Raw genomic sequence first — 22,049 nt, forward strand, 5'->3', positions numbered from 1 at the left:
ATGAATAGCATATAATGAATTATTATCGGTTTCTGTTGGTTTCTCGTATGAGAAGAAATAGAATTGGATTAAGAGAATTCTCTAAAGTATTCGTCTTTATAGAGTGACACAAACACACTGTGTGCTGTTCTGCTTTGCCTGCTTTGTTTATTTATTTTTATTGAAATTATTGAATGAAGTATGTATTTGCATATGAATACGCAATATATATTGGGCGCTAATTCGAAACTTAACTCAATGCAAGTGTGGGGAAATGGAAGGGAAATGTAGTAAAATAAAAAAAATCGAACTAAGACAGTGCTGACGATATGAAATGTCTCCGCTGAGAACGCAACGACAATGTCGGCGTCGCAACAATATTCATTAAATATATTTTGTTATCTGTTCCACCTCATAATATGCAGTTCAAAAGTTTTTATAATTTTCATGTTGGTGTTACAGGTTCAAGTGAAAAAAAATCAATTTTTTTCTTCTTTCACTTTATTATTGGCATTCCAAATAATTCTAAAAAGTAATATTTGTTGAAGTTCGTAGAAAAAAAGATCTGCGAAACGAAAACTAAGTTTGTTTTTAAAAAATGTTTTCGTTGAACTGATTAGGTATTTTATGGTACGGAATAGTTGATTGTCATCACTGATCGTTGTATAACGACGCATTGATTGATAGTGAATGGACGTGTTTTTGTATTTGGAGAACGTTATTCATACAATAACATTATGTGCGCAGCACACAAATCTATTGATATGTTTCGATTGTGTACGGGCTTATTCAGCATAAAATTTCATGTTGTAGTTGTCGTTTTGCAATTCTGTCAAACAAAAGAAATGAAATTCGTATGATTAATCTATTTTAAGCCAAAAACCTTGAGAAATATTGATAACAAACTAAATTCCTACCTGTCTTTTTTCCATCCCATGATCCAATACGTGCAAGTTGTGATCACTAAGTAGATGAGAACAAGAATAAGCGTAAACACGATGAAAATGAGAGGAACCATTAAGCAAAAAATTCCCCAACTTTCACTTTCACTCATTTTGCTCATAGTATATTTCATCATCTTGCGAATTTCAGTGGTTTGGAAAGACAGAGTATTTAGATCGAATCATCAAGCGATCAAATTTAAACGCAAAAGACCCTACCTGAGACGTCAATGATATGACACTAGTGACATTTGAAGATTGGATTGTCAAAATTGTACATGTTCGCCTCGTTAAAGTCATATGAGTCATAAAAAACAAAATACAATATTTTGTATTTACTACGTGCCACTTCGAAAAATCAGTTTATGAATGGAGCTTTGCACATTTTTAACGTAATAAAATTCTCGTGCAGAAATGTGGGAAATTTATCGAAATACGAATGACCTCAAAGTTGAATTACCACATAAACATACTCAAGATATAGAAATCCAACAATAATATTCTTGATCGATTTATCTAAATGTATTTAATCAGCCACTTAATTTGAGTTGAATCATAAAATCGATGATAAATATCCAACTAAAATGGGCTATTTTAAATGAAATTGAGATCATTCTATGCCAAAAACTTATGTCCAATACAATCCTTTATAGTTTATGAACATTTTCAATATACACTTACATATTTCCATGGTGATGATCGAAATGAAGTTGAACGTTCATTATATCGAAAATTCATCTCATCCAGATAATTATTATATTATTTACCTGTTTTACAGTGATAAGTTGTCAAATAATAATGCCAAAAACAATTTAAAAAAATCCACCTCACAAATAAAACAAATCACTGAAAATAAATTCCGAACCTTATCGAAAGGTTTGTAACCGTTGAAACCGTGAAAGAAACCGAAAAATATGACTGAAAATGAAAATGGATTGTTTATCGCAATCGCAGTAAAACGACATTATCACGTTGATAATTGAAACCAGAGATTACTATGAGATATTTTTATTCATATGGGATAGAAATATCGCATAAAAATATCATATATTTTTCATGCGTTGCGTTGTTGTAACGCATCTGCAGTACAAAATTCATATTCCTTTCTGCGTGCCAAGTCGAATTTGAGACTGATCCGAGCCGAATTCAGCAAAATATGAATAAAAATATCTCATAGTAATCTCTGATTGAAACTGAAGACAATTCTCCGCTTCAGTTGAGATCATAAGACGTTAAACATTATCAAAACAACGGAACTTTTTTCTTGTGCATTTATTAATCAAATCCAAAGTTACATGTAGCAAATAGAAATCTTCAGTTGGTATTCATTTGTTCACGGTTGCTCCACTACAACTAAATTGAGATTCGATGGATCTGTTTCTGCATTTAGAAAATTAAAATCATTTAAATTCTGAAATGTGTTTGGTGTATTTATTCTCTGATCATTGCGAAAAATTGACTAACCTTTTAAAATCAAAGACTGGCGTTCTCGTTGTTGTTCTGGAGTTCTGTTCATCAAAATAAATGATATTGAAAATGGACATAAATTGTCTTGTATCGTATGAAGTGAAATCGAGTAACTATTTCTTAAATTCGAATATAATCGCAAAAATTCTAAAAATAAAATTCACCTTGGACACAATGTTGCACGAATTAGTGTAGATACAATGAGAAAAACCAGCCCAAATACGAATATGTACGCCAAAGCGGCCATGTTAAAAAACGATTCAGGTCCAATAATTGCCATTTTCACAGTGGTTTTATTATTTCAACAAATAAATAACAAGTTCCTAGCGGAATCACGAGCAAAATGACACAATCGAAATGACACTGGAGAATAGAATTTAATTTCAAGATTTGAGTGCTTGCCTTCGTTTGAAAACAACGCAGAATTGTTTCTTCTTAGTAATCAATAAATGGTGTTATCAAACCGCAGAGTTTTTATTTTTGTTTACATATTTGTAATCAACTCAATACATTGGATGTGTACACTGTACACACGAATGGCTCTAGGAATATTACAAAGTGTTTATCTCGTATTAATGAACAACGCATTTGAAAATAGACTTAGTTGTGACAGGTCATTTCTACTAGAAAAATTGAGAGAAAGTAATGAAACAAATCCGATCGAATCTTATCAAGAAGGAACAAAGCAGAAAACTATAAAAAGATGAACGAAACGAAATCGAACGCAGTATTTGCGAGAATCTCCCATGAGTAGGCCACCAGAGGTCATTCTATACTCGTGTGAAAATATGTAAATCATTTACGAAACTGGAATGTTAAAGAGCTGTTGTAATCGATGGATTGAAACAAAATGAAATGTCTTTTTCTTATTTTGAATGATATTATAAATTAAATTTAATAAACGATGGAATATTTTCTTAAAAATTCATTTATTTCTCGCGTTTGTTTTTATTAATTCGAAATCGAATGCTTATTGTTTATTTTCTTCCACTTTCATCTTCGCCATGCGTTGTAATGACTTCACTGCTGCAATGTGAATCGCATCATCCAATTTGTCTGAAATTAAAATGTGACGAATTTGTTCAGAGCATCAGTAATTTAATAAAAGAAAAGTCGATTGGATTTTGATTGGCATCGGCACTTACAGATTTTATGTGAACCGCTGATGGGAAACTTAACTGGCAGCTCTTGTGGATTGGAACAAATGAAGACATAAGGACTTTCTGATTCTCCATTCGGATGAGTCGAACGGTATTCTTCTTGCGGCAAGCAATCCTGCAAGAGACAACAAAATGTTTACAAAATAAATTCAATAAAAATTACTTGACGAAAGTGCAAAACCCTGAAACCAAGTAGAAGTAGTTACCTGAACTAAAACACAGCCCAATAGAGAAGCAGTTGGATATTGCGTTGGGAATTCGATGGAACCATCTGCAAATGAAATTAAAACGGTTATAAGATTTTGATTCAAATCCATGAAACCCCCTCCATTTATATACCATCATAATATTTCTTGTAGAAATTCTGCATGACTTTCACTTCGTCCGGATCGACTGGTTTAGCGGTTGATGCGATCCAAAGTCGACCTCGATGAGATGAGTACCATGATCGACCCTCGTGCTTCTTGATTCCAGCGATGAGTAACGAAGCCCACGGCTGATGCATTGACATGCATTTCTTCATATCGGACACCTCCAGCAGTTCTTTGTCTTGAACGCGATTGTAAACACCATCGTATTTCGGTTTATTTGAATTTACCTTGATCAATACTGATTCATCGAACTGAGGGAATACCATGCAAAAATAGGAAAATGGTCAAAAAAAAAAATTGTCTTAAACCATGTTGACTCAACACCGGTTGATAATCATAACATTGATAACAATCCAATGAAATAATTCAAATAAATTGTAACCAATAAATACTCACAATTGGCGCCGGCACAGATAACTTCGGGTCACAGTCATCCGAATTATCGAAATGTTGATCAGTTGAATAAAGTCCTTGATTGGAATGTGCGAAAGTGTCAGCAACTTCTTTTAAGATTTCCCTTTCAAATTCAGCGCTCATCGACTCCTCTTCAATAATCTGCCGACCCGTGAAATCAATTGTAATCTTTTGATCTTTTCGGCTGGCGTGTTTCTTCTCTCTCATTTTCTCCTCCATTTTCTTCAATTTGGTTCGTTCTTCGTCTGTTAACCAAACCGAATTCGAGCGAAAGTAATCGGATTCATCGTCAATGACAGTGGTTCGCTTCTCACTCGTGCGATTGTAGTCCAAAAGACGATTTCGCATTGCAACTGCTTCTTCCCATCCTTTTGGTCGACCTTGTTTGAGCAATGACTTTTTCAGATTTTCACCGTTTTGCGATGATGACTCAATGATTCGTTGCTCATCTTCCGTACACACCAAATTACCACAGAATAAACATGGGCCGCTGCCTTCTTGTTCACACACAATGCGGCCGCATTGAATGCAGTTATTGATGAGTTTGTGTTTTGACGCCTCGCAATTACACAAATGACGACCTTTCAACATAATCACATCATTCATTTTCCCATCTTCACCGTACAAATTCACATATTTTGTTTTCTTCTTGGCGCCAGTCGATGCGGCTGTATTTTCATTGGTGTTTTTTGTGTTCAGTTTTGATTGAACATTTGATGACTTCGCATTTCCCTTTTCAGCTAAGAGTGACTTCTCGTTTTGTGTGCTATTTTTTGCATTCTGTGGCTTCAACACATTCGCTTTGTTTTGGCTGCCTTTATTTTTGCTGTTGTTGTTGTTGTTCTTAGGATTTTTGGGCAGTGCTCGCTTCTTGAATTCAGTCAAAAATTTACGATGATCCGGCACCGATACATCCAACAGCGTTTCAAAATATTCATCAATGCTTCTTTCATCTTTTAATGTCAGTACAAACCTTGGTTTGGAAAATTACAGTATGAGTACGAGGTGAATCGTGGCAAAATATTGCTCAAAATCCCAATTCAAATACTTACTTCACCATGTCATCGGGCACATCGAACCCTAGACACTCTTCCAAACTCTTTTTCAACCATTGATCCATTTTTCAAGCAGAAATCACAATCGACCCTTCTATTTTTGATACAATTAAAATTAAAAGAATTTTCTTAAAATTGTGAAATTGATAGAGTATTCTTGCTGAACTGTCAAACCGGCTGATTTGACACATGACAGCGAAAACATGACAACAACAATAAAAAGTCAAAACGGTGCGGCGAATAGTTTTAAGTTTTAGTTAAATGACATTTGTTAGGTTTATTCATGTAATCTCAATTGTGAACAACCATGAAATCGATACATTCTTCTTAATTAAACTAAAACGTAAAGCGATTGCTTTGCATTCAATTTTAAATGACAACTAAGTTTAATCAAAAGCCACCTGAATCGCATTGAGCGCTTAATGACCGTGCCATGAGAGCAACTTTCTGGGCTTTTTGAACCACTTCTGGGCATCGCTTCTTCCGAACTAATCGACAATCTTGGAAAAATCCTTCGTTTCGTGGGAAACCATGAGTGTGATCGCTAAATGTCACCAAGCCCAATCCCCAAATGCGACCACCACGGAATTCACCTTCAAATTTCATGCCATCAGTTCGCCAGAAGATTCCGTGACCATGAAACCAACCTTTCATGAATTCGCCTTCGTATCTTTTGGAAATGGGAAAATTGTTCATTGTTTAAGACGGAATGTAAATATTTCTTAGATTTAAAAAAAAAAACAACTTGAATTCAAAGAAACAATATTTTAAAAGCAATGAATGTAATGTAATTAATGTACTTGGACAAAATCAAATCATTAGCAAAGAAATCACAAACTAAATGGAACGAAATGTGCCAGAACCAGAGAAAAATGTCACAAACTTTCAACTTACTTAGCTCCATCAGAAAAAGTCATCACTCCTAATCCATTGCAAAGGCCATTTACGAAGGCTCCATCATAACGAGTTCCATCTATAATCCCGATACAACCAATTTCCACATAAACAATTGAGTTGAAGCGAAGAAACCCACTTTTCTACTTGTATAATAAAATTTACCAGCCAAAATCAGGTGTCCCATTCCATGTTTTTGACCTCTGCTATTCCAGTCACCAATGTAACGGGTTCCATCGTCATATCGATAGCCGCCACGCTTTGCAACACCAGTTACTGTTTTAAAAGAAATCACAAGTTTTGCTATGAAAAAACCCGAATATCAACAGGAAACGAAATTTACCATCAACCATATTGTTGGAGGAGAGTCGCTTCGAATCCGCTATTTCAGAAGTTCAATACAAGACTGAAGTAAAGTGATTACTGGTGGTGGATTGAATGCTGGTTGTGCGCGTATCTTGTATGGCTTCACGACATAAATTCACACAAAAAAATCAATTTTGCCACTAAACACGTTTCACTTTCGCTGCACACATTTCCATAAAAAGTTGATGAACGCCAAAGCTAATCCAGCGGAACGCAGGTGCACCGCGAGAATCAGTACAATGATACCAATCTAACGTTGAATTCTACATTGCAAAAAATGTATGTTATTTTGTTTTCGCCCTTTGTTTCGAATTCGAACGTGTGTAATTTGCTAGCATGACATTGGTTCCGGCTTTTATTTAGGCAGTTAACATGTACTGTGTAATACTGTATGTGAATGGTACGAGTCACGGTGCTCTATTGTTTGGTTGCACTCATTACTGCAACTCAATGACTATTAGCTCTCACGCTAAAATATTTGATGAATTGGCACACAAACACACACATAATACCAAAACTATAACATAGAATTCAATGAATAACCATAACACACAGCCCAATAAATTATTGCTTGACGATGCTCTACCACAGTGTACGCCGATCAGAATTGTTGTTGTTATTCCAATGCTGATGTTTACTCAAGCTTATCAATTATAGGTTAAGAAAGATGCGATAAGTACAAACATTTGAACGATTGAAATTTGGCTGTAGATGTGCACAGTGAAGGCAGTGCACAGTGAAGACGAAAGACTATCAGTACGTTAACTGTAAAATGGATTTGTTGTTGCTAAGTCAGTAATGTTGGTTTACTGTTTTTGGTGTTGTTACAAATCGACGTAATTGCCTGCGTGCATGTGGTAGTAGTGGTAGTAGTAGTAGAAGCAAATTTCCTTTGTAAATATTTTTTTTCAACAAGCTGTTATAGCATTTTCGTGCCCCACATGATCGATTGTTTTCATACTTGAAATTCAGTTTTCTACCTCAACATCAGTGAACTGTTGCTGCAAATCGCACATAGGTTACAGTGTTATCAACCTTTTGCTGAGCATATCAAATATTCTGTGTTTTGTAGAAGACGAATTTTGTGATTTCAAATCTGAAGATGAAATTTTCGGAGGAATATTCTATCGACGAACGAAATTGCATTGCACGTAATTTCCAACGTTTGAAAGGTATTTGAATGTGAAATTGTGAATTATCGCTTGAATAAAAAACACAGAAAAAAAATTTAATTTTTATCGACTGAACACGCATTGAACATGAATCATTGAACACGTCGTTTTTTCTTCATTACAGACATTCATTATCTCGACCATGCTGGTGCCACTCAATATGCCGAACAGCAAATGCAACAGGTTTATTCGAATTTGGTGTCGAACGTTTATTGCAATCCACACACCAGCAAAATGACTGAAGACCTCATCGACCAAGTGCGATACAAAGTTTTGGAATGGTTTAACACAACATCCGATGAATATTCCGTCATATTTACAAGTGGTGCAACGGCTTCACTCAAATTGGTAGCGGAAACGTTTGATTTTGATGACGAAAATACCGGTTCTTTTTTGTATTTACAAGATAATCATACGTCCGTGCTTGGAATGAGAGAAATTGTGAAAACAAATAATATCATTTGCGTTGAACGAGATAATTTTATGAGTGGAAAGTTTCAAGGCTCTCTTAGACAAAGAGGCAATTCACTGCTTGTGTTTCCATCTCAGTGCAATTTTAGTGGCTTCAAATATCCGTTGAGTGAAATTCATCGCTTTCAAACTGCCAATGGTAGTACGTCGATCGAGCGGTCAAATCGCTATGTTTGTTTGGATGCAGCTGCTTTTGTTTCGACCAACAGTTTGGATTTGGTTAAATGGCGACCAGACTTTGTTTGTGTTTCTTTTTACAAACTGTTCGGATATCCATCGGGACTGGGCGCATTGATTGTCAGCAAAAGAGGCGAACAAGTATTGAATAAAGCGTATTATGGTGGTGGAACCGTTAAGATCAGCATGAGCAACGGCACCGGATGGCATTGCAAACGTGATTTAATTTATGAAAGGTGAGACAAAAATATCTTTTTTTGTTAGAAATCTGTTATTTTTGGTTTCAAACATCGGTTACCTATTGAATTGAGAGAAATTATTAGCTCGCACATATTTTTCATTTACAATCCGTTGAATGATTTTGAATGGTTAATTTTGATTGATCGATTGAGTTCAAAACACATTTTTGGTTATGAAAAGTCGTTAATAAAAAGAAATATTTATTTAAAATTGCGATTATGACATGGCACAATATAATAGTTTAACACAAATGTGGAGGATGAAATTAACTCGATTGAACTCGGTGGTATCGCGTGGGTCCTTCAGTTGTGTATTCCACCGTTGACTCAAACTCTGTAACGAAAATATGTACATTATAAACATTGGATTCAATTATTATTTTCAATATTTTATAAAACTATGTATATGCTTAATAGGGTGGTCCAAACTGATTTATCATGGTAAGGTATATGCTCCCAATGACTTAAAATTAAATTGGGCTCAAAACCTACAATTTTCACGCAGACAGTCATCACTTATCTCTTATCAGTAAGGAGATAACAGTGATAATTGATAAAAGCTATCAAGGCCTATATCTCCTTACTGATGAGGGATAAGTGATGACTATCTGCAGCAAAATTGTAGGTTTTAGCAAGATCTAAAGTGTTGCTCCATTGCATATAGGGTACGAGTTATAGGAGAAAAACCGAAAAAATTAAAAAAAAATCCGTATAAATGTATAGAAAAATATCAATTTTTCCCACTGGAAATTTTGTTATTTCTTTTTGGGTGGATTCGAATTCTGCGGCCTAAAAACCATAAAAATGGCTGCTTTGAACAAAAATTTACTTTTGATGGAAAAATACGTGGAAAAATGTGTTTTTTTTTCGATACGTTAACACTACTAGGAAATTTTAGTTCTGAGATTATTCGATTTTTGTCATCAGCATAGTCAATCTTAAGGTAATTTGAGGCGCTGAGTTCAAGTTTGGTGTTAACAATACTCTTGGAACCATGTGTTTTTGCTATATGACTGAATTTGTAAATAAAACCAATTTTTGTACTAAAAAAAATTTAAAAATCAACATTAGCTCATTTTTGACAACGGATTCGTTTTCAGCGTCCCAAAAAACCATGATATGTCATCAGATTCGATTTGAATAACCTATGGGTTTTCTATCAATATATATGTTGAAAAATAGGTAAAAAACGGCTCTATCGACCACTAGATTTTAACATTTCTTTTTTATCTGAAAAAGGGAATCAGCTAGTTTTGAGCCCAATTTAATTTTAAGCTATTGGGAGCATATACCTCACCATAATAAATCAGTTTGGACCACCCTATAGTTTTTAAATCTTAAACTGAGCTGGTTTTGAATCTTCGATGCATTTTTTCACTTAAAGACAAAAACTTGTTTTCTCGGAATCAATAGAAAAAGGTGGAAGAATTAACATCGTCGCAATTGAAGAGGATTTACAGGATTATTTGTCCCTGTCTATTCGCACAATATAAAGTTAAGAGTGTAGAAATTACATTTTGTTGTCTCCAAAACTGAACATTTTCACCAGAATCTGTTTGAATATCATCTTGTCACATATACTTACGGTTGTCTGGATTAGAGTTATATTGGTATGCACCGGATCTGTGGCTGTAATACAGAAAGAAAAACACCTCGTTAAAAAACCTACAATTTGCGTATTCATCATAAGTTTTAAAAATAGTACACTTACACATAATCATGATGTCCGCCGTTTTTGCCGTCGTTGCGAAAATCTATTCAACAAATCAAATAAAAATTGGATTTTTATTATCTTGAAATGATGATTCATATGCGTATGATCAAAAATATTGAAATTGCATTTTTACCTGAGAAGCGACTGTCGCGTCGAATCCACCAGAAATAGCAGATGTTAATTAAACAAAGTACCAACAACAGCGAAATAACGACAGCTGCCACAATGATGACAATATCTTGCGTTTCTAAGCTCATCGTTGCGAAATATTTCGATTCCTTCAATTCAACACAATGCAAATATGATTATATTTCAAATTAAAATGTGTTAATTCGAACAATTTCATCGAAACAATTAAATTTACTTGCTAAAATGGCACACTCAATCACAATTAACAAATGTTTTTATGACTAAGTTTTCGGTTTTGTTCTACACACTGTTATTTTGAGAGTCAAAATCAATGTATGACAAATCCGAGTCACAATGTTTTCGCGTCTATTTACGTAGCTGTGACCAGCGAGTGCGCGTGATGAGTTTGATTTTCGTTCTCGCTTGAACAGCCAACACACAATTTGGATTGGGTGATGATGCTATAATGCGTCTGTGTTGTATATCCGATACGATATTCCGATATCGTCATTATTTCATCAACCCACTCGATTTTGTGCGACCGAACGAAACGAACGAGCAAGCAAGCGAGAGGCTGTGCTCACCGGTATATGAATGCTTTTCCATTGAAAAATGTAAACACTCAATACAGAGTTCATCAAGGCTACGACGAAATAAGAGATCATATTGATTCAAAAGAAATTTAACGAGCAGGCATCGATTGACTGTTGATGATGTATGTGCGTGTGTGCATGTGAATATTGACCGCAATGAAGCCAGATGTAGATGTGGACAGAGTAACAAGCTTTTTTAACCTATTAAACAGACTTGTTCACCTGACATGACCATATCGGTCGACTTAAGTATGTAACAACTTTTTCGGTGGAATTTATTTCGCGACAAAAAAAAATACGCTTTTGGAAATTACGGATTTGAAATTCTTGAATCGTTTTCATTTTGCTTCTTTTTGAAATTAATGAATGGTTTTTTTCTTTATTTAATAGGTTTGAGGATGGAACTATACCATATCTATCGATTATTTCGCTTCTAGCGGGATATGAAACCATTGAGAAACTGATACCTGGACAGCATATGCAACGAATCTCGCAACACTCGTACAATTTGGCCAAATACTTGTATGAATCTTTGCGTGAGTTGAAATATTCGAATGGGCGGCACGTCGTTCGTTTTTATCATGATACCGATTTTACATCGATCAACGACCAAGGTGGTATCGTTAACTTTAATGTACTACATGAAGATGGAACTTTCGTCGGATTTACAGAGGTACATTTGAACGCGTGAGAATAAAAGACTGACGCTACCAGGTTTTTCGCAAAAGCGGGATAAAAATCAGTTGCACGCAAAAGAGACATTTCAAAAGGTTGCACGCAAGAGAGAAGTATATTGTTGTTGTAATCACGGCTTTAAAATTCAAAATGCGACAAAATAAAATGTTCCGTTTGCGTGTAACCTTTTGAAATGTCTCTTTTGCGTGCAACTGATTGTTATCCCACTTTTGCAAAAAACCTGCTAGCGTCAGTCTTTTATTCTCACGCGTTCATTTTTACTTAACACCATCAAATTCTGTTTCATTTGATTCGTCTTTATTTTTATTGTTATTTATTTTGTCATTCAGTGAATAACGTTCACCTTCTTCTTTGAGATAGAATGAACGAACGTAAATTAAAATTCAACATAAAAATAAAATCAACCAATAAAAACTGTTCAATGGAATTAATGTTTCGATCTCATATTTTAGGTGTCTTGCATGGCAAAATTGCATAATATCTACTTAAGAACGGGCTGCTTTTGTAATCCCGGAGCATGTCAACGTCATCTTCGGCTGTCTGACACCGATTTGAAGTCACATTTCAAGGTACATTAAAGCACAAGTTAAGATGATTTGATTATAAAAGTTCTTATTAAAAATCTAATTTCTTACCTAATTCACAATAGGCGGGTCATATTTGTGGCGATAGTAACGATCTGATTGACGGTGTGCCAACTGGTTCGGTTCGAATCTCTATGGGCTATATGACAACGGTTGAAAATGTTGAAGCGGTTATCAATCTCATAAAAAATTGTTTCTGCAATAAAGAGCGTAGGAAATATTCGAAATCTCTTGCTGACTCAAATACGAAAAGTCAAAAATCTCCGACCGCTGCTAAATTAAAGCCTCTAAGTCTCAAAGTTGAATCCAGAGAAAAGAATAAAATTCCAGTAAATAAAGAAGTTGATCAAACCAAGTCGGTGAATATTCCAAGTGATCGTCAAAAAGTTCGAAATCGCTCGAATTTGTTAAGTTCCATAAAATTACACGAGATTTGTATCTATCCGATCAAGTCTTGTGCTCCGTTCCGTGTTGATGGTGCATGGATGATAAATCGTCGTGGTTTGAAATACGATCGTGAATGGATGATTGTACGTTCGACCGGAGTAGCAATGACTCAAAAATCAGACGCAAAATTGTGTTTAATACAACCGACCATAAATGAAGCTGACAACACGCTTTCGCTGAGTTTCCCGTATGCAACAACCATTCAGATTCCATTGCGACACGATGTCAATGACAATAAAGTGGTGTCATCGTTTTGCCAAAGTAAAGTGTGTGGTGATCGAATCGATGGTATCGATTGCGGTGACTCGGTTGCCGAATGGCTTGATAATGTCTTTTGCACTTCTGGATTAAGATTGATTCAACAAAATATAAATGACAAACGCACCGTCAAGAATAACATACCAACTGAACAGGCAATTTCGTTGTCGAATCAAGCGCAATTTCTTCTGATAAATGTCGCTTCAGTCGATTGGTTGACAAGGAAAGTTGAAAATTGGATGGAATTAGAGGATGTCCCGGAGAAAATGCTCCAAAATACCATCGACCGCTTCAGAGCGAATCTGATAATCGAATCACCGATACCGTTGGAAGAGTCCGAATGGAAATCTATCCGCATTGGAAATATCAAATTGACAACAACTGGCCCATGTACTCGCTGCCAAATGATTTGTATCGACCAAAGTACGGGCGAAAAAACAACCGAACCATTGCAAACGATTGCACGAGAGTTCAGCGGAAAAATGCGATTCGGAATCTACTTATGTCAAGGCAATGGCGAACAATTGAATGATAACGACCGCGCAATATCATGCGATGATTTTGTAGAAATAGAAATATAACCACATGATGTTCACGATTTTATTTAGATTTTTGTATGTGTCTGAGTGGTGTGAATAAATACAATATTATCGTTCTAATTTAATCTAATCAGTCTTTCGCACATTGATCGATCGGTGTGTGTGTGTGTGTGGTTGTTGGTTTTTTATTGAATAACGCAATCGGTAATTGGTTGTTCTTTCACTTTCGACACCGGTTTACCTTCAGCCGCTAACTTCACATTTTTTACAACGTCGCCGTATTCAGGAAATGCCAAGCTAGCCAGTTTTGAATGCACCAATTCGTTGTTGATTTGCACTTCAAACGAACCTGAAATGATCAAAAATAGATTTGATAAACAGAAAAAGAGGTTTCCACTTTCAAATGATTTATACCTCGTCTGCCGGTGTGACAAACAACTTCGACCTTCGGACACATTTGCTGAATTATTTTGCTCAAATCTTCACATTGCTGCTTTGAATTGCAAATCTCACTGAAAATACAACATCAAATCGGGTTAGAAAGGATTATTTCTGATTTTTTTTTGCACTAAATTTACCAATATTCAATGTCTACTTTAACGGAATCCATTGAAACTAGAGAGAAAAAAATATCAAAATTTCCTGCGTCGAAATCAACAAATGTTACAAGGAACATAAAAACTCATGTAATCAGCTGTTTTTGACATTTGCACCGAACCTCAAAGTCATTCACCGTTCTCATTGTGAACGGACGAATGAATGAACAAAGGCAATGTGCTAAGTCATTAGAATTTAAACGCAAAAAAAGACGTTAGATTGGCATAAGACGAATAATTTCATTTCAAAACACCGTAAACTGTATCAATGGCATTTATTTGGCAATTTTGTTTGAACAACTGTTTATATTTGAGTGGATGAATGGTTGGTTTGTATGTATTTGTCTGATTCTCATTTTTTTTTTTACTTTCAACATTTTGACTCCCAGACGGCGCATATTGCCAATCACTTCACTTTTGATGTTATATCCATTTCAGTTGGCATTCATTTGCTACAGCAGATAAGAAACTACAAGAGCGGAAAACAAAGTGAGCGAAATAAAGAAAAAAAAAAATATCTTCTCAAGTAAACTGGTATTTACACGATAAATAATGTTCACTTTCACCGAACTGCGGCTTTTGTGTGCAGAATCAATATTTCTAAAGTACAGCGGATATTTTCTACCACTTTTACTTTTCATACTCACGAAATATGTTTGGAAGCGATTTGCATGTTCGAGTGCGAACGCGGCTCGAATTCAAAAAGAGGTCATTGATACCAGCAATAACATTCAAACCGATGCAACTAACGACGAAATTATCGAAGATGAGTATAGGCCACATTTGCCCGAACTTGAACATGTTGCATATCGTGGATTGATCGAGTGGCTGGATAAAAGCGGCGACAAGTTTTTTAAATTGGCCAATGATCGTCGAAGCATTCGGAAATTCGCTAAAAATAAGCATGTCGATATTGAGGTCATTGAAAAGTGTATTTTGGCAGCTGGTAAGTACACCTGTTTAATTTTTGTTTCAGATTAGATGAGAGTGATAATGAATTTTCGTTTTGTGACACATTTTTTTCCGTCATACGTTTATTTGGATTTTTATTTGGAATGTAGGTGTAATTGGAATTTTTGGCAAAAAAAAAAAAAAATAAAAATTAACCGAAGAATAAAAAAACCAAATCAAATTTGAAAATTAAGGAAAAAAAGTTTAAAATTGAAATTCTACTCAATTGAAGGAACTTCACCGAGCGGAGCCCATACTGAACCGTGGACGTTTTGTGTGATACAAGATGCTCTGATAAAGCAAGAAATTCGTGAGATCATCGAAGCCGAGGAGTACTTGAATTACAGCCAACGCATGTCTAGACAGTGGACAACGGATTTGAGGCCGCTAAAAACGGATTTCATCAAAGAGTATCTCACCGATGCGCCATACTTGATCATTGTGTTCAAGCAAGTTTACGGTAGACTGATGCCAGTCCACAAAAATATCAAGTTCATCTTTGCTGTATTGTTTTTTTCTCGTTACATTTTCATAGGCATTCGATCAGATGGAATGAAACAGCAGCATTATTACAATGAGATCTCCGTATCGATTGCAACCGGAATACTTTTGTGTGCATTACAAAGTGCGGGATTGAATTCACTGGTGAGCTCCTCGTTGACATTCAACTTCAATGATAATTTCGCATTAATATTAAAGTTGACTTCAACTATAAGGAAAATTGAATTTGTCTCCATCTTTTCCCCTTATTCTAATGACTCCGTTTCATTTCAGGTAACAACCCCACTGAACTGTGGCCCTGCCATTCGAAATCTATTGAATCGTCCGCAAAATGAGAAATTACTTGTTCTATTGCCCGTTGGCTATGCTGCCGATGACTGCTGTGTGCCAGACCTTCAACGAAAATCCCTCAACGACATTATGGTCACTTACTAAAAAAAACAATGGCAAAATGTGAGCGAAAAGCGTTTTGCGTTCAAAATGTGAATGCTTTATTGTGAAATTTATTATCGTATAAAAGGCACAACCATTTAATTAATTAATTAAAAGTCATCAATTATTTAAAAAAAACGATTCGATGTACTAAAAGCGCTTTCATTATCAATTTTTTCGTTTTATTGAAATTTGAAAATGTTCAAAAAATTCCGACATGGTAAAATTATGTTCGTGTTTCTTTCTTATTTTTTATCTTCTTCTACAGATATGTATATATATTTCTTTTTAAAAATAAAAGGAGAAAAAAAAAATAAATGTTGATCGAATGATTTACTTTTCGATGTGCAGCAATTAGACTTGTGTGTTTAATTCACTCTGGGATTTGGTCACGGTGTCCAAAAACTTTGTCGATTACATACATACATACATATCGTAAATATATATAAAATGCTGGTTTCCCGAAATGCGGTCGAAACACATTTGACAAAAATTTGACAAAAAAAAAAATATTTATAAACGCATTGGTTTGAACCGTGTTCGTATAAATTAGTCCATAATTTGTGAATGTGTTGCCATTGTCGATGAGTCAAGGTCAAATTTGCGCTTATTACTGCTTTTGAACAATGGATCCGTTTTCTGCATCAGAACCTGTGTATGGAAGAGCGTTGGCTGTGATAATCAGCGAAGCTATGTAAATTGAAAGAAAAGAAAAAAAAAAGGAATAAAACCCGAATGAAATACACAGGCGAATCAGATAAGAGAAACTTTTTTTTGTCGATTGCAAAATATTATTGTAGAAAGTAATAAATGAATGGGAAAAAAAGAATGTTTTTATCGATAGAATGAGAACAACAAGTTGATGATGGAAAACAAATATGTAATGTTTGTTATGTGTGTAAAGAAAAAGTCGCATTACTTGACCGATTGTAGGTACGCGGATTGTTTTTCTCGTAAATGCATGCATTGCCGTTGCTAATATTGTCAGCGTCCTCTGCAAGGCGTTGCTTACGATGGCTCCAATTCCAATAGAGCATACAACCCATCACGATGAGGCCGATCAGCAAAAACAAAATGATGACAAAAACACCGACTGGTGGAACGGCGTCATCCATATTGCTTGTTTGCTTGCTCACTGTTGCTGCTGCTGATACTAATTTTGTTGTTGTTGTTTTTTGTGGCTGCTACGGAACGCTGTTGCTGGCTGAGTTTGTGTTTTTGTTGCTATCGCTTTAGTCGTATATCTGCTGCTACGATTGCTACTGCTGCTGTTGTTGCTTAGAACCCAAAATGAAAAATGTTATTCCGAGCGCGCATATAAAATAGGCGAAATTGCACTCGATTCGCTGGAGGTTTTGGAATTCCAATTCCAAATGCTAGTCGATGGTTCGTATTTCGATTTTACGTGTGCAAACCGAGAATAATATAGAAATGATGTGAGTGCGGGCGGGAGGGAGGCAGAGAGAGATAGAAAGACAGAGACACCACACACACTCTATACGATTTAATACCAAGCGGCGCACGATGTGTGTACTTGCATATGTGATTTACGGCCATACATTACGTATTGTTGGAGTGAAGAGACGAGAATGTGCCCTTACACTAATAGCAATGCCGTCATTCATTTATCATATACTGAACAGCGAAATGCGCAAAGCGATCAAAATTGCTACATTCGAGACAAGTGCAATAAAATGAAACCATCAGGCACCAAGATTTACAGCTCGAAAAAATAATTTACACGTCGTTTGTGATATTCCTTCTTTGCTCTGCGTATTTAATTTCTTCGTCGTCGTTGTCGTTGTTTTTCTGTTTTGTTTGCTCGGATCAGCCAAAAAGCTTGCGATGACAAAAACATCCACTTACAAATGAAATCACAACACTTCGATTTGTTCGAAATTTAAGGATTACGCAGCACAAACACTCCACACACCGAACTCATTTGTGATCAGAAATTTCTCGCGTAATTTTTATTTCTCTCGAATTAGTTTCGCCATTAAAAAAATACGATCGCGTCACATTTATACGTTTCGTTTTTTTTCGTATTGTTGGTAGCACAGAGACACACAACGTTCAGTTGTTACGACAAAAAACAATTTTCCTTCAATTTTTCGCTGGTTGATTTATTCACATATTTGGATTGGTAACACTAATATATTTTTTTTCGCTATTGCTATTGCTGTTGCTATTAACTCATGGAAAAAAATTAGCAAAATTATAGTTCGGAGAACGAAATGGAACGACTTTATAGTATTGTGCGTACATTGAGTGTTCTTTACTTTCTAACAAATCGCCATATTTTCGAAGATGCATCGAAATGAAAAAAAATATGTTCTTCTGCACGATGTGAGGAGAGAAGCACAAACACATTAACCACAACCAGATCCGTAATCGAACCGAATTGAAATACGAAGCAGCCAACAATGTGTTTGGAGTTTTACTCATGACGTGAATACACACATCGCGCACACAAAGAACTTAACGGATACTCGGTGCTGCACACATTGACTCGTCTCTCTGACTTCTACATTCGCTTCGGTGTTCCATTATACACACGATGTGTGTGCTTTTTTTTGTTTCTTTCATTTCTTTCTTTCTGCTTTTCATCTTTTTTTTTCTACTGCTCGGTTGCTGCTTCAATTCCAAATATATTGTAAGTCTGGTGTAGCGTTTTTTTTTTCTCTGTTTCTTTTTTGTTTCGCATTCGCATTCGCTTCGTATTGTTTACACGTTTTATTGTTAACGTCTGAACTAGACACAGAATGCTCAATACGAACGAGAGCCGATCGGTCGGTCGTTGAACAAACACACTCTATGGGCAGCATTGCGCGTTACAAACAAGTTTTTTTTTCTGCCAGCGTATGTGTATTATGGAATTGTGTGACATTTTTTCTGCTGCCACTGCTGTCGTATGCGAACATAACCTCACTCGTGAAATTCGCAATGTATTCATATTTCCATTACTCATTCATATTGTGTTCGGTGACAGTCACTTGAATGAGAGATAGACAGAGTTCGATTGTGATAGCAGTCAATCGACCGATTGTGTGCGTGCTGTTTGAACAAATTGCGGTTTTTAGTATTAGTTTTTTTTCGGGTTTCGCTTTAATTGAATGAAACATAGCACATTTTTTCAAGGCAATCATTGACGACGGTGTCAATTTATTTTCCGTGTTGATTATTTGCTCTCGACGTCAAACGAATCGAATGTTATATATTTTTTTCTTCTTGTCGCTCTGTTGCTGTTGTCTGTCTCAACTGTTAATCAAGCCATTTCTCATCGTATTTTCGTGTGTATGCATTCGTTTGTGGTGTGTGACTCGTGCACTTCTGTTTAGAAAATCTTTTACTTTATCACGCAAAAAATAAATTCAACGTTTATTATTAGACAAACAAAGAAAACACGAAAAGAACAAGTGAAGAATATACACCCGAATCAGTTAGACATTCACATTATCTTAATTATTTATGATGGCATCTTCACTGAATTACGAACGCGAAGTGCTAAACTTAGAGAGTATCACCACCGGTACGAAATACATTGAGAGTGTGACGATTTTATTAAAAATCTTAGATAATGTTATCCGTGAACCGCAAAATGACAAATACCGCACCATTCGGCTGGAGAATAAAATCATCAAAGAAAAGCTGCTGTGTTTGAATGGAGTCCGAGCATTTTTGGAGAAAATTGGATTTGTTGAGGTGTGGCTGGGGGAATGGGCTTTATTTTTTTTTCTTCTTTTTTCTTTCTATTGATTGCTAATGATGAATATTATGTAAATATCGGAAAATAGGTGAATGGAGCATTGAATTTGCCCACAAATGTTTTGATAGCAACCATTCGAAAGTATCGTGATCAACTGAACGAACGATTTGAGGTGATTAAAAATGGTACAAATGATTCAATTCCATTATCGCAACCAGCAAAAATAAGCGCAAAACCTTCGGGATCCAGTGTTGGTGCGATAAAGCGTCGACCAACGAAAATTGTACCATTGAAGCCGTATCGCGAACGAATCAACTTTGAAAAAGTTGTCGTAAGTATGATAATGTCTTTGAATTTTTGATTTGCCTATTTTTAGCCATGGTTTTCTTTTTCCATTTCGCAGCCATTCCAAAATGCTTTCCTACAAAATCTTGAATTTCGGTCGGATGAGGTTATGCAATACGAAGATGATCGATTACAGTACTACGGCCGACGAATGATTCCGATTCGAACACTCACCGAAAATACCATCAAAAATATGCGCGCTGTTCAGAAGGAACAATACAAGCAGCCATTGAACAAAGAAATCAAAGATCCCAGTTTCGATGACTGGCTGCTTGTTGAGCTCACAAAATGGTTTAACGAGTCATTTTTCGAATGGGTAAACACACTGCCGTGCAAGGTTTGTGGACAAGACGATGCACGTACCAAGGGATCACAAGTTGAAAACGACACCCGTGTTGAGGTATTCATTTCAATTTTTAATCGAATGCCGCTGAATAATTGACAAATGATATTTGATTGCATTAATTGAACTGGTCTTAGGTTCTGTACTGCTGTAATACACAAACAAAATTCTATCGCTACAACGATGTGGCACAATTGCTTCTAACACGCAAAGGGCGATGCGGCGAGTACGCCAATTGTTTCACGTTTTTGTGCCGGTGTCTTGGCTACGAGGCTCGTTTGGTGCAAGCGACTTTCGATCATGTTTGGACAGAGGTTTGCAGTTAATTTTCCCATGAATAATTTAAGCCAATTTTGCGTAATTTTCTTGACTTTCTTTACGTCGCAGGTGTTTTCAGAGGCTCAAAATCGATGGATTCACATCGATCCATCCGATAATGTGGTTGATGCGCCATTGATGTACCAGCACGGTTGGAAACGTAAAGTTGACTATATCATTGCCTTTTCACATGAAGACATTCAAGATGTCACCTGGCGATATGCAAGCAACCACGAAGAAGCCACTCGCAATCGACAGCGCTGCACTGAACCAGAAGTGCTAAAAACCATTTTGTTATTAAGAGATAAGCGACAGATGAATTTGTCTGTCGCTCGTAAAAAGTACTTGAAAAAGCGCAATTTGCGGGAAATCATTGAGCTGATGGTTCAGCGAGAGCCCACCGAAAATGAAAAGAAAGGCCGTAGTTCGGGCAGCTTGAGCTGGAGATTGACGCGTGGCGAAGACCAACAGTGTACATCGAATAACGTAAATAATAGACTTTATATGCTTTGAAGCATCTTGGCGGTCAAGCTAATGCTTCCTTTTCTTTCCTTTTCAGTTCTTTGTCTTCAATGCAACAGAAACCGAAGCCAATGCAAAGGAGTTCAACGTACGATTTTCTAGTGCTAAGAATGAGTATGAGCGTTATCTCCATCGATCCAATGGAGTTGAGCCAACAGAAACGGCAAAGACATGGCAATCGTGTGCCTATCGTTGGGAAAAAATCTTTCGAAAAGAAGAACGCGATTGGAAAATGGTCTACTTGGCACGAGCTGAGGATAGTGATCGAGCCGAAATTGAATGGAAATTCGATTTTTCCGATCGCAACTTAAAAATTAAGGATATATCATTTAAGTTTGATGTTAAAACCTACGAAAATGGCCAGATTGAAGTTACCTTTTTGCACAAAGGCAAAGTGTTACCGAATTTCCAAAGTATCAAAAATCTCGACTCGTTCACGATTAATGTGCAACTGAGCGGTGGCAATGGAGACTGCGCCTGGCAACATACACAATTATTTAGGCAATCGATTGCATCCATAAATGAATTCCCATTCGACTTGAATATTACATTTTTCTAAAACATTCCCGTAAACAAATCGTAAACTCGAAAAAATTCGATTGAAAATAAACGTACATTGATTCGAAAAATAAATAAACTGGTTTTGTTTATCTGTCATAAACTGTTTGT

At 36.0% G+C, this 22,049-nt stretch overlaps 6 protein-coding genes across 6 annotated transcripts; 3 read left to right on the forward strand and 3 right to left on the reverse strand.

The window, feature by feature from the left end:
- Positions 1-3,297: 3,297 nt before the first annotated feature.
- On the reverse strand, positions 3,298-5,588 carry LOC129569335 (activating signal cointegrator 1). The gene is made up of 6 exons (XM_055448082.1): positions 5,385-5,588; positions 4,315-5,305; positions 3,887-4,169; positions 3,754-3,818; positions 3,533-3,662; positions 3,298-3,443 (listed from the first exon to the last, which is right to left on the reverse strand). The coding sequence occupies exons 1-6, from the start codon at positions 5,450-5,452 to the stop codon at positions 3,358-3,360; spliced, it is 1,623 nt and encodes a 540-aa protein (XP_055304057.1). The 5' UTR covers positions 5,453-5,588; the 3' UTR covers positions 3,298-3,357.
- A 43-nt stretch (positions 5,589-5,631) lies between these two features.
- LOC129569339 (MORN repeat-containing protein 4 homolog) lies at positions 5,632-7,508 on the reverse strand. The gene is made up of 4 exons (XM_055448086.1): positions 6,625-7,508; positions 6,447-6,557; positions 6,282-6,360; positions 5,632-6,057 (listed from the first exon to the last, which is right to left on the reverse strand). Exons 1-4 carry the CDS (start codon positions 6,632-6,634, stop codon positions 5,778-5,780), a joined length of 480 nt encoding a protein of 159 aa, XP_055304061.1. The 5' UTR covers positions 6,635-7,508; the 3' UTR covers positions 5,632-5,777.
- Positions 7,509-7,617: 109 nt separating this feature from the next.
- Positions 7,618-13,791, forward strand: LOC129569336 (molybdenum cofactor sulfurase 3). The gene is made up of 5 exons (XM_055448083.1): positions 7,618-7,819; positions 7,944-8,703; positions 11,533-11,815; positions 12,291-12,407; positions 12,488-13,791. The coding sequence occupies exons 1-5, from the start codon at positions 7,750-7,752 to the stop codon at positions 13,706-13,708; spliced, it is 2,451 nt and encodes an 816-aa protein (XP_055304058.1). The 5' UTR covers positions 7,618-7,749; the 3' UTR covers positions 13,709-13,791.
- On the reverse strand, positions 13,714-14,369 carry LOC129569342 (migration and invasion enhancer 1). Its single transcript, XM_055448089.1, has 3 exons — positions 14,245-14,369; positions 14,081-14,178; positions 13,714-14,015 (listed from the first exon to the last, which is right to left on the reverse strand). The coding sequence occupies exons 1-3, from the start codon at positions 14,340-14,342 to the stop codon at positions 13,852-13,854; spliced, it is 360 nt and encodes a 119-aa protein (XP_055304064.1). The 5' UTR covers positions 14,343-14,369; the 3' UTR covers positions 13,714-13,851.
- Positions 14,370-14,814: 445 nt separating this feature from the next.
- Positions 14,815-16,149, forward strand: LOC129569338 (iodotyrosine deiodinase). The gene is made up of 4 exons (XM_055448085.1): positions 14,815-15,208; positions 15,446-15,673; positions 15,749-15,858; positions 15,988-16,149. The coding sequence occupies exons 1-4, from the start codon at positions 14,815-14,817 to the stop codon at positions 16,147-16,149; spliced, it is 894 nt and encodes a 297-aa protein (XP_055304060.1).
- Positions 16,150-19,016: 2,867 nt separating this feature from the next.
- On the forward strand, positions 19,017-22,017 carry LOC129569337 (peptide-N(4)-(N-acetyl-beta-glucosaminyl)asparagine amidase). Its single transcript, XM_055448084.1, has 6 exons — positions 19,017-19,848; positions 19,941-20,183; positions 20,256-20,597; positions 20,678-20,854; positions 20,928-21,344; positions 21,418-22,017. The coding sequence occupies exons 1-6, from the start codon at positions 19,615-19,617 to the stop codon at positions 21,937-21,939; spliced, it is 1,935 nt and encodes a 644-aa protein (XP_055304059.1). The 5' UTR covers positions 19,017-19,614; the 3' UTR covers positions 21,940-22,017.
- The last annotated feature ends 32 nt before the right edge of the window (positions 22,018-22,049 follow it).

Source organism: Sitodiplosis mosellana, unplaced genomic scaffold (assembly GCF_009176505.1).
Source record: "Sitodiplosis mosellana isolate CC-2019 unplaced genomic scaffold, AAFC_SMos_1.0 Smas_scaffold_30, whole genome shotgun sequence".
Lineage (NCBI taxonomy): Eukaryota > Metazoa > Arthropoda > Insecta > Diptera > Cecidomyiidae > Sitodiplosis > Sitodiplosis mosellana.

Coding starts and splice junctions, on each gene's coding strand:
- LOC129569335 (XM_055448082.1), bottom strand. CDS start 5,452: ATGGATCAATGGTTGAAAAAGAGTTTGGAAGAGTGTCTAGGGTTCGAT. Junction 5,306..5,384: donor GTGCCCGATGACATGGTGAA/GTAAGTATTTGA, acceptor TTCCAAACCAAG/GTTTGTACTGACATTAAAAG. Junction 3,663..3,753: donor TGGGCTGTGTTTTAGTTCAG/GTAACTACTTCT, acceptor TGTCTCTTGCAG/GATTGCTTGCCGCAAGAAGA.
- LOC129569339 (XM_055448086.1), bottom strand. Junction 6,361..6,446: donor GGGACACCTGATTTTGGCTG/GTAAATTTTATT, acceptor TCGGGATTATAG/ATGGAACTCGTTATGATGGA. Junction 6,058..6,281: donor ACTTTTTCTGATGGAGCTAA/GTAAGTTGAAAG, acceptor CATTTCCAAAAG/ATACGAAGGCGAATTCATGA.
- LOC129569336 (XM_055448083.1), top strand. CDS start 7,750: ATGAAATTTTCGGAGGAATATTCTATCGACGAACGAAATTGCATTGCA. Junction 8,704..11,532: donor CGTGATTTAATTTATGAAAG/GTGAGACAAAAA, acceptor TTTATTTAATAG/GTTTGAGGATGGAACTATAC. Junction 12,408..12,487: donor ATTTGAAGTCACATTTCAAG/GTACATTAAAGC, acceptor AATTCACAATAG/GCGGGTCATATTTGTGGCGA.
- LOC129569342 (XM_055448089.1), bottom strand. CDS start 14,342: ATGTTCCTTGTAACATTTGTTGATTTCGACGCAGGAAATTTTGATATT. Junction 14,179..14,244: donor AAAGTAGACATTGAATATTG/GTAAATTTAGTG, acceptor TTGTATTTTCAG/TGAGATTTGCAATTCAAAGC. Junction 14,016..14,080: donor TTGTCACACCGGCAGACGAG/GTATAAATCATT, acceptor TGATCATTTCAG/GTTCGTTTGAAGTGCAAATC.
- LOC129569338 (XM_055448085.1), top strand. CDS start 14,815: ATGTTCACTTTCACCGAACTGCGGCTTTTGTGTGCAGAATCAATATTT. Junction 15,209..15,445: donor AAAGTGTATTTTGGCAGCTG/GTAAGTACACCT, acceptor ACTCAATTGAAG/GAACTTCACCGAGCGGAGCC. Junction 15,674..15,748: donor TGTGTTCAAGCAAGTTTACG/GTAGACTGATGC, acceptor ACATTTTCATAG/GCATTCGATCAGATGGAATG.
- LOC129569337 (XM_055448084.1), top strand. CDS start 19,615: ATGATGGCATCTTCACTGAATTACGAACGCGAAGTGCTAAACTTAGAG. Junction 19,849..19,940: donor AGAAAATTGGATTTGTTGAG/GTGTGGCTGGGG, acceptor ATCGGAAAATAG/GTGAATGGAGCATTGAATTT. Junction 20,184..20,255: donor TCAACTTTGAAAAAGTTGTC/GTAAGTATGATA, acceptor TCCATTTCGCAG/CCATTCCAAAATGCTTTCCT.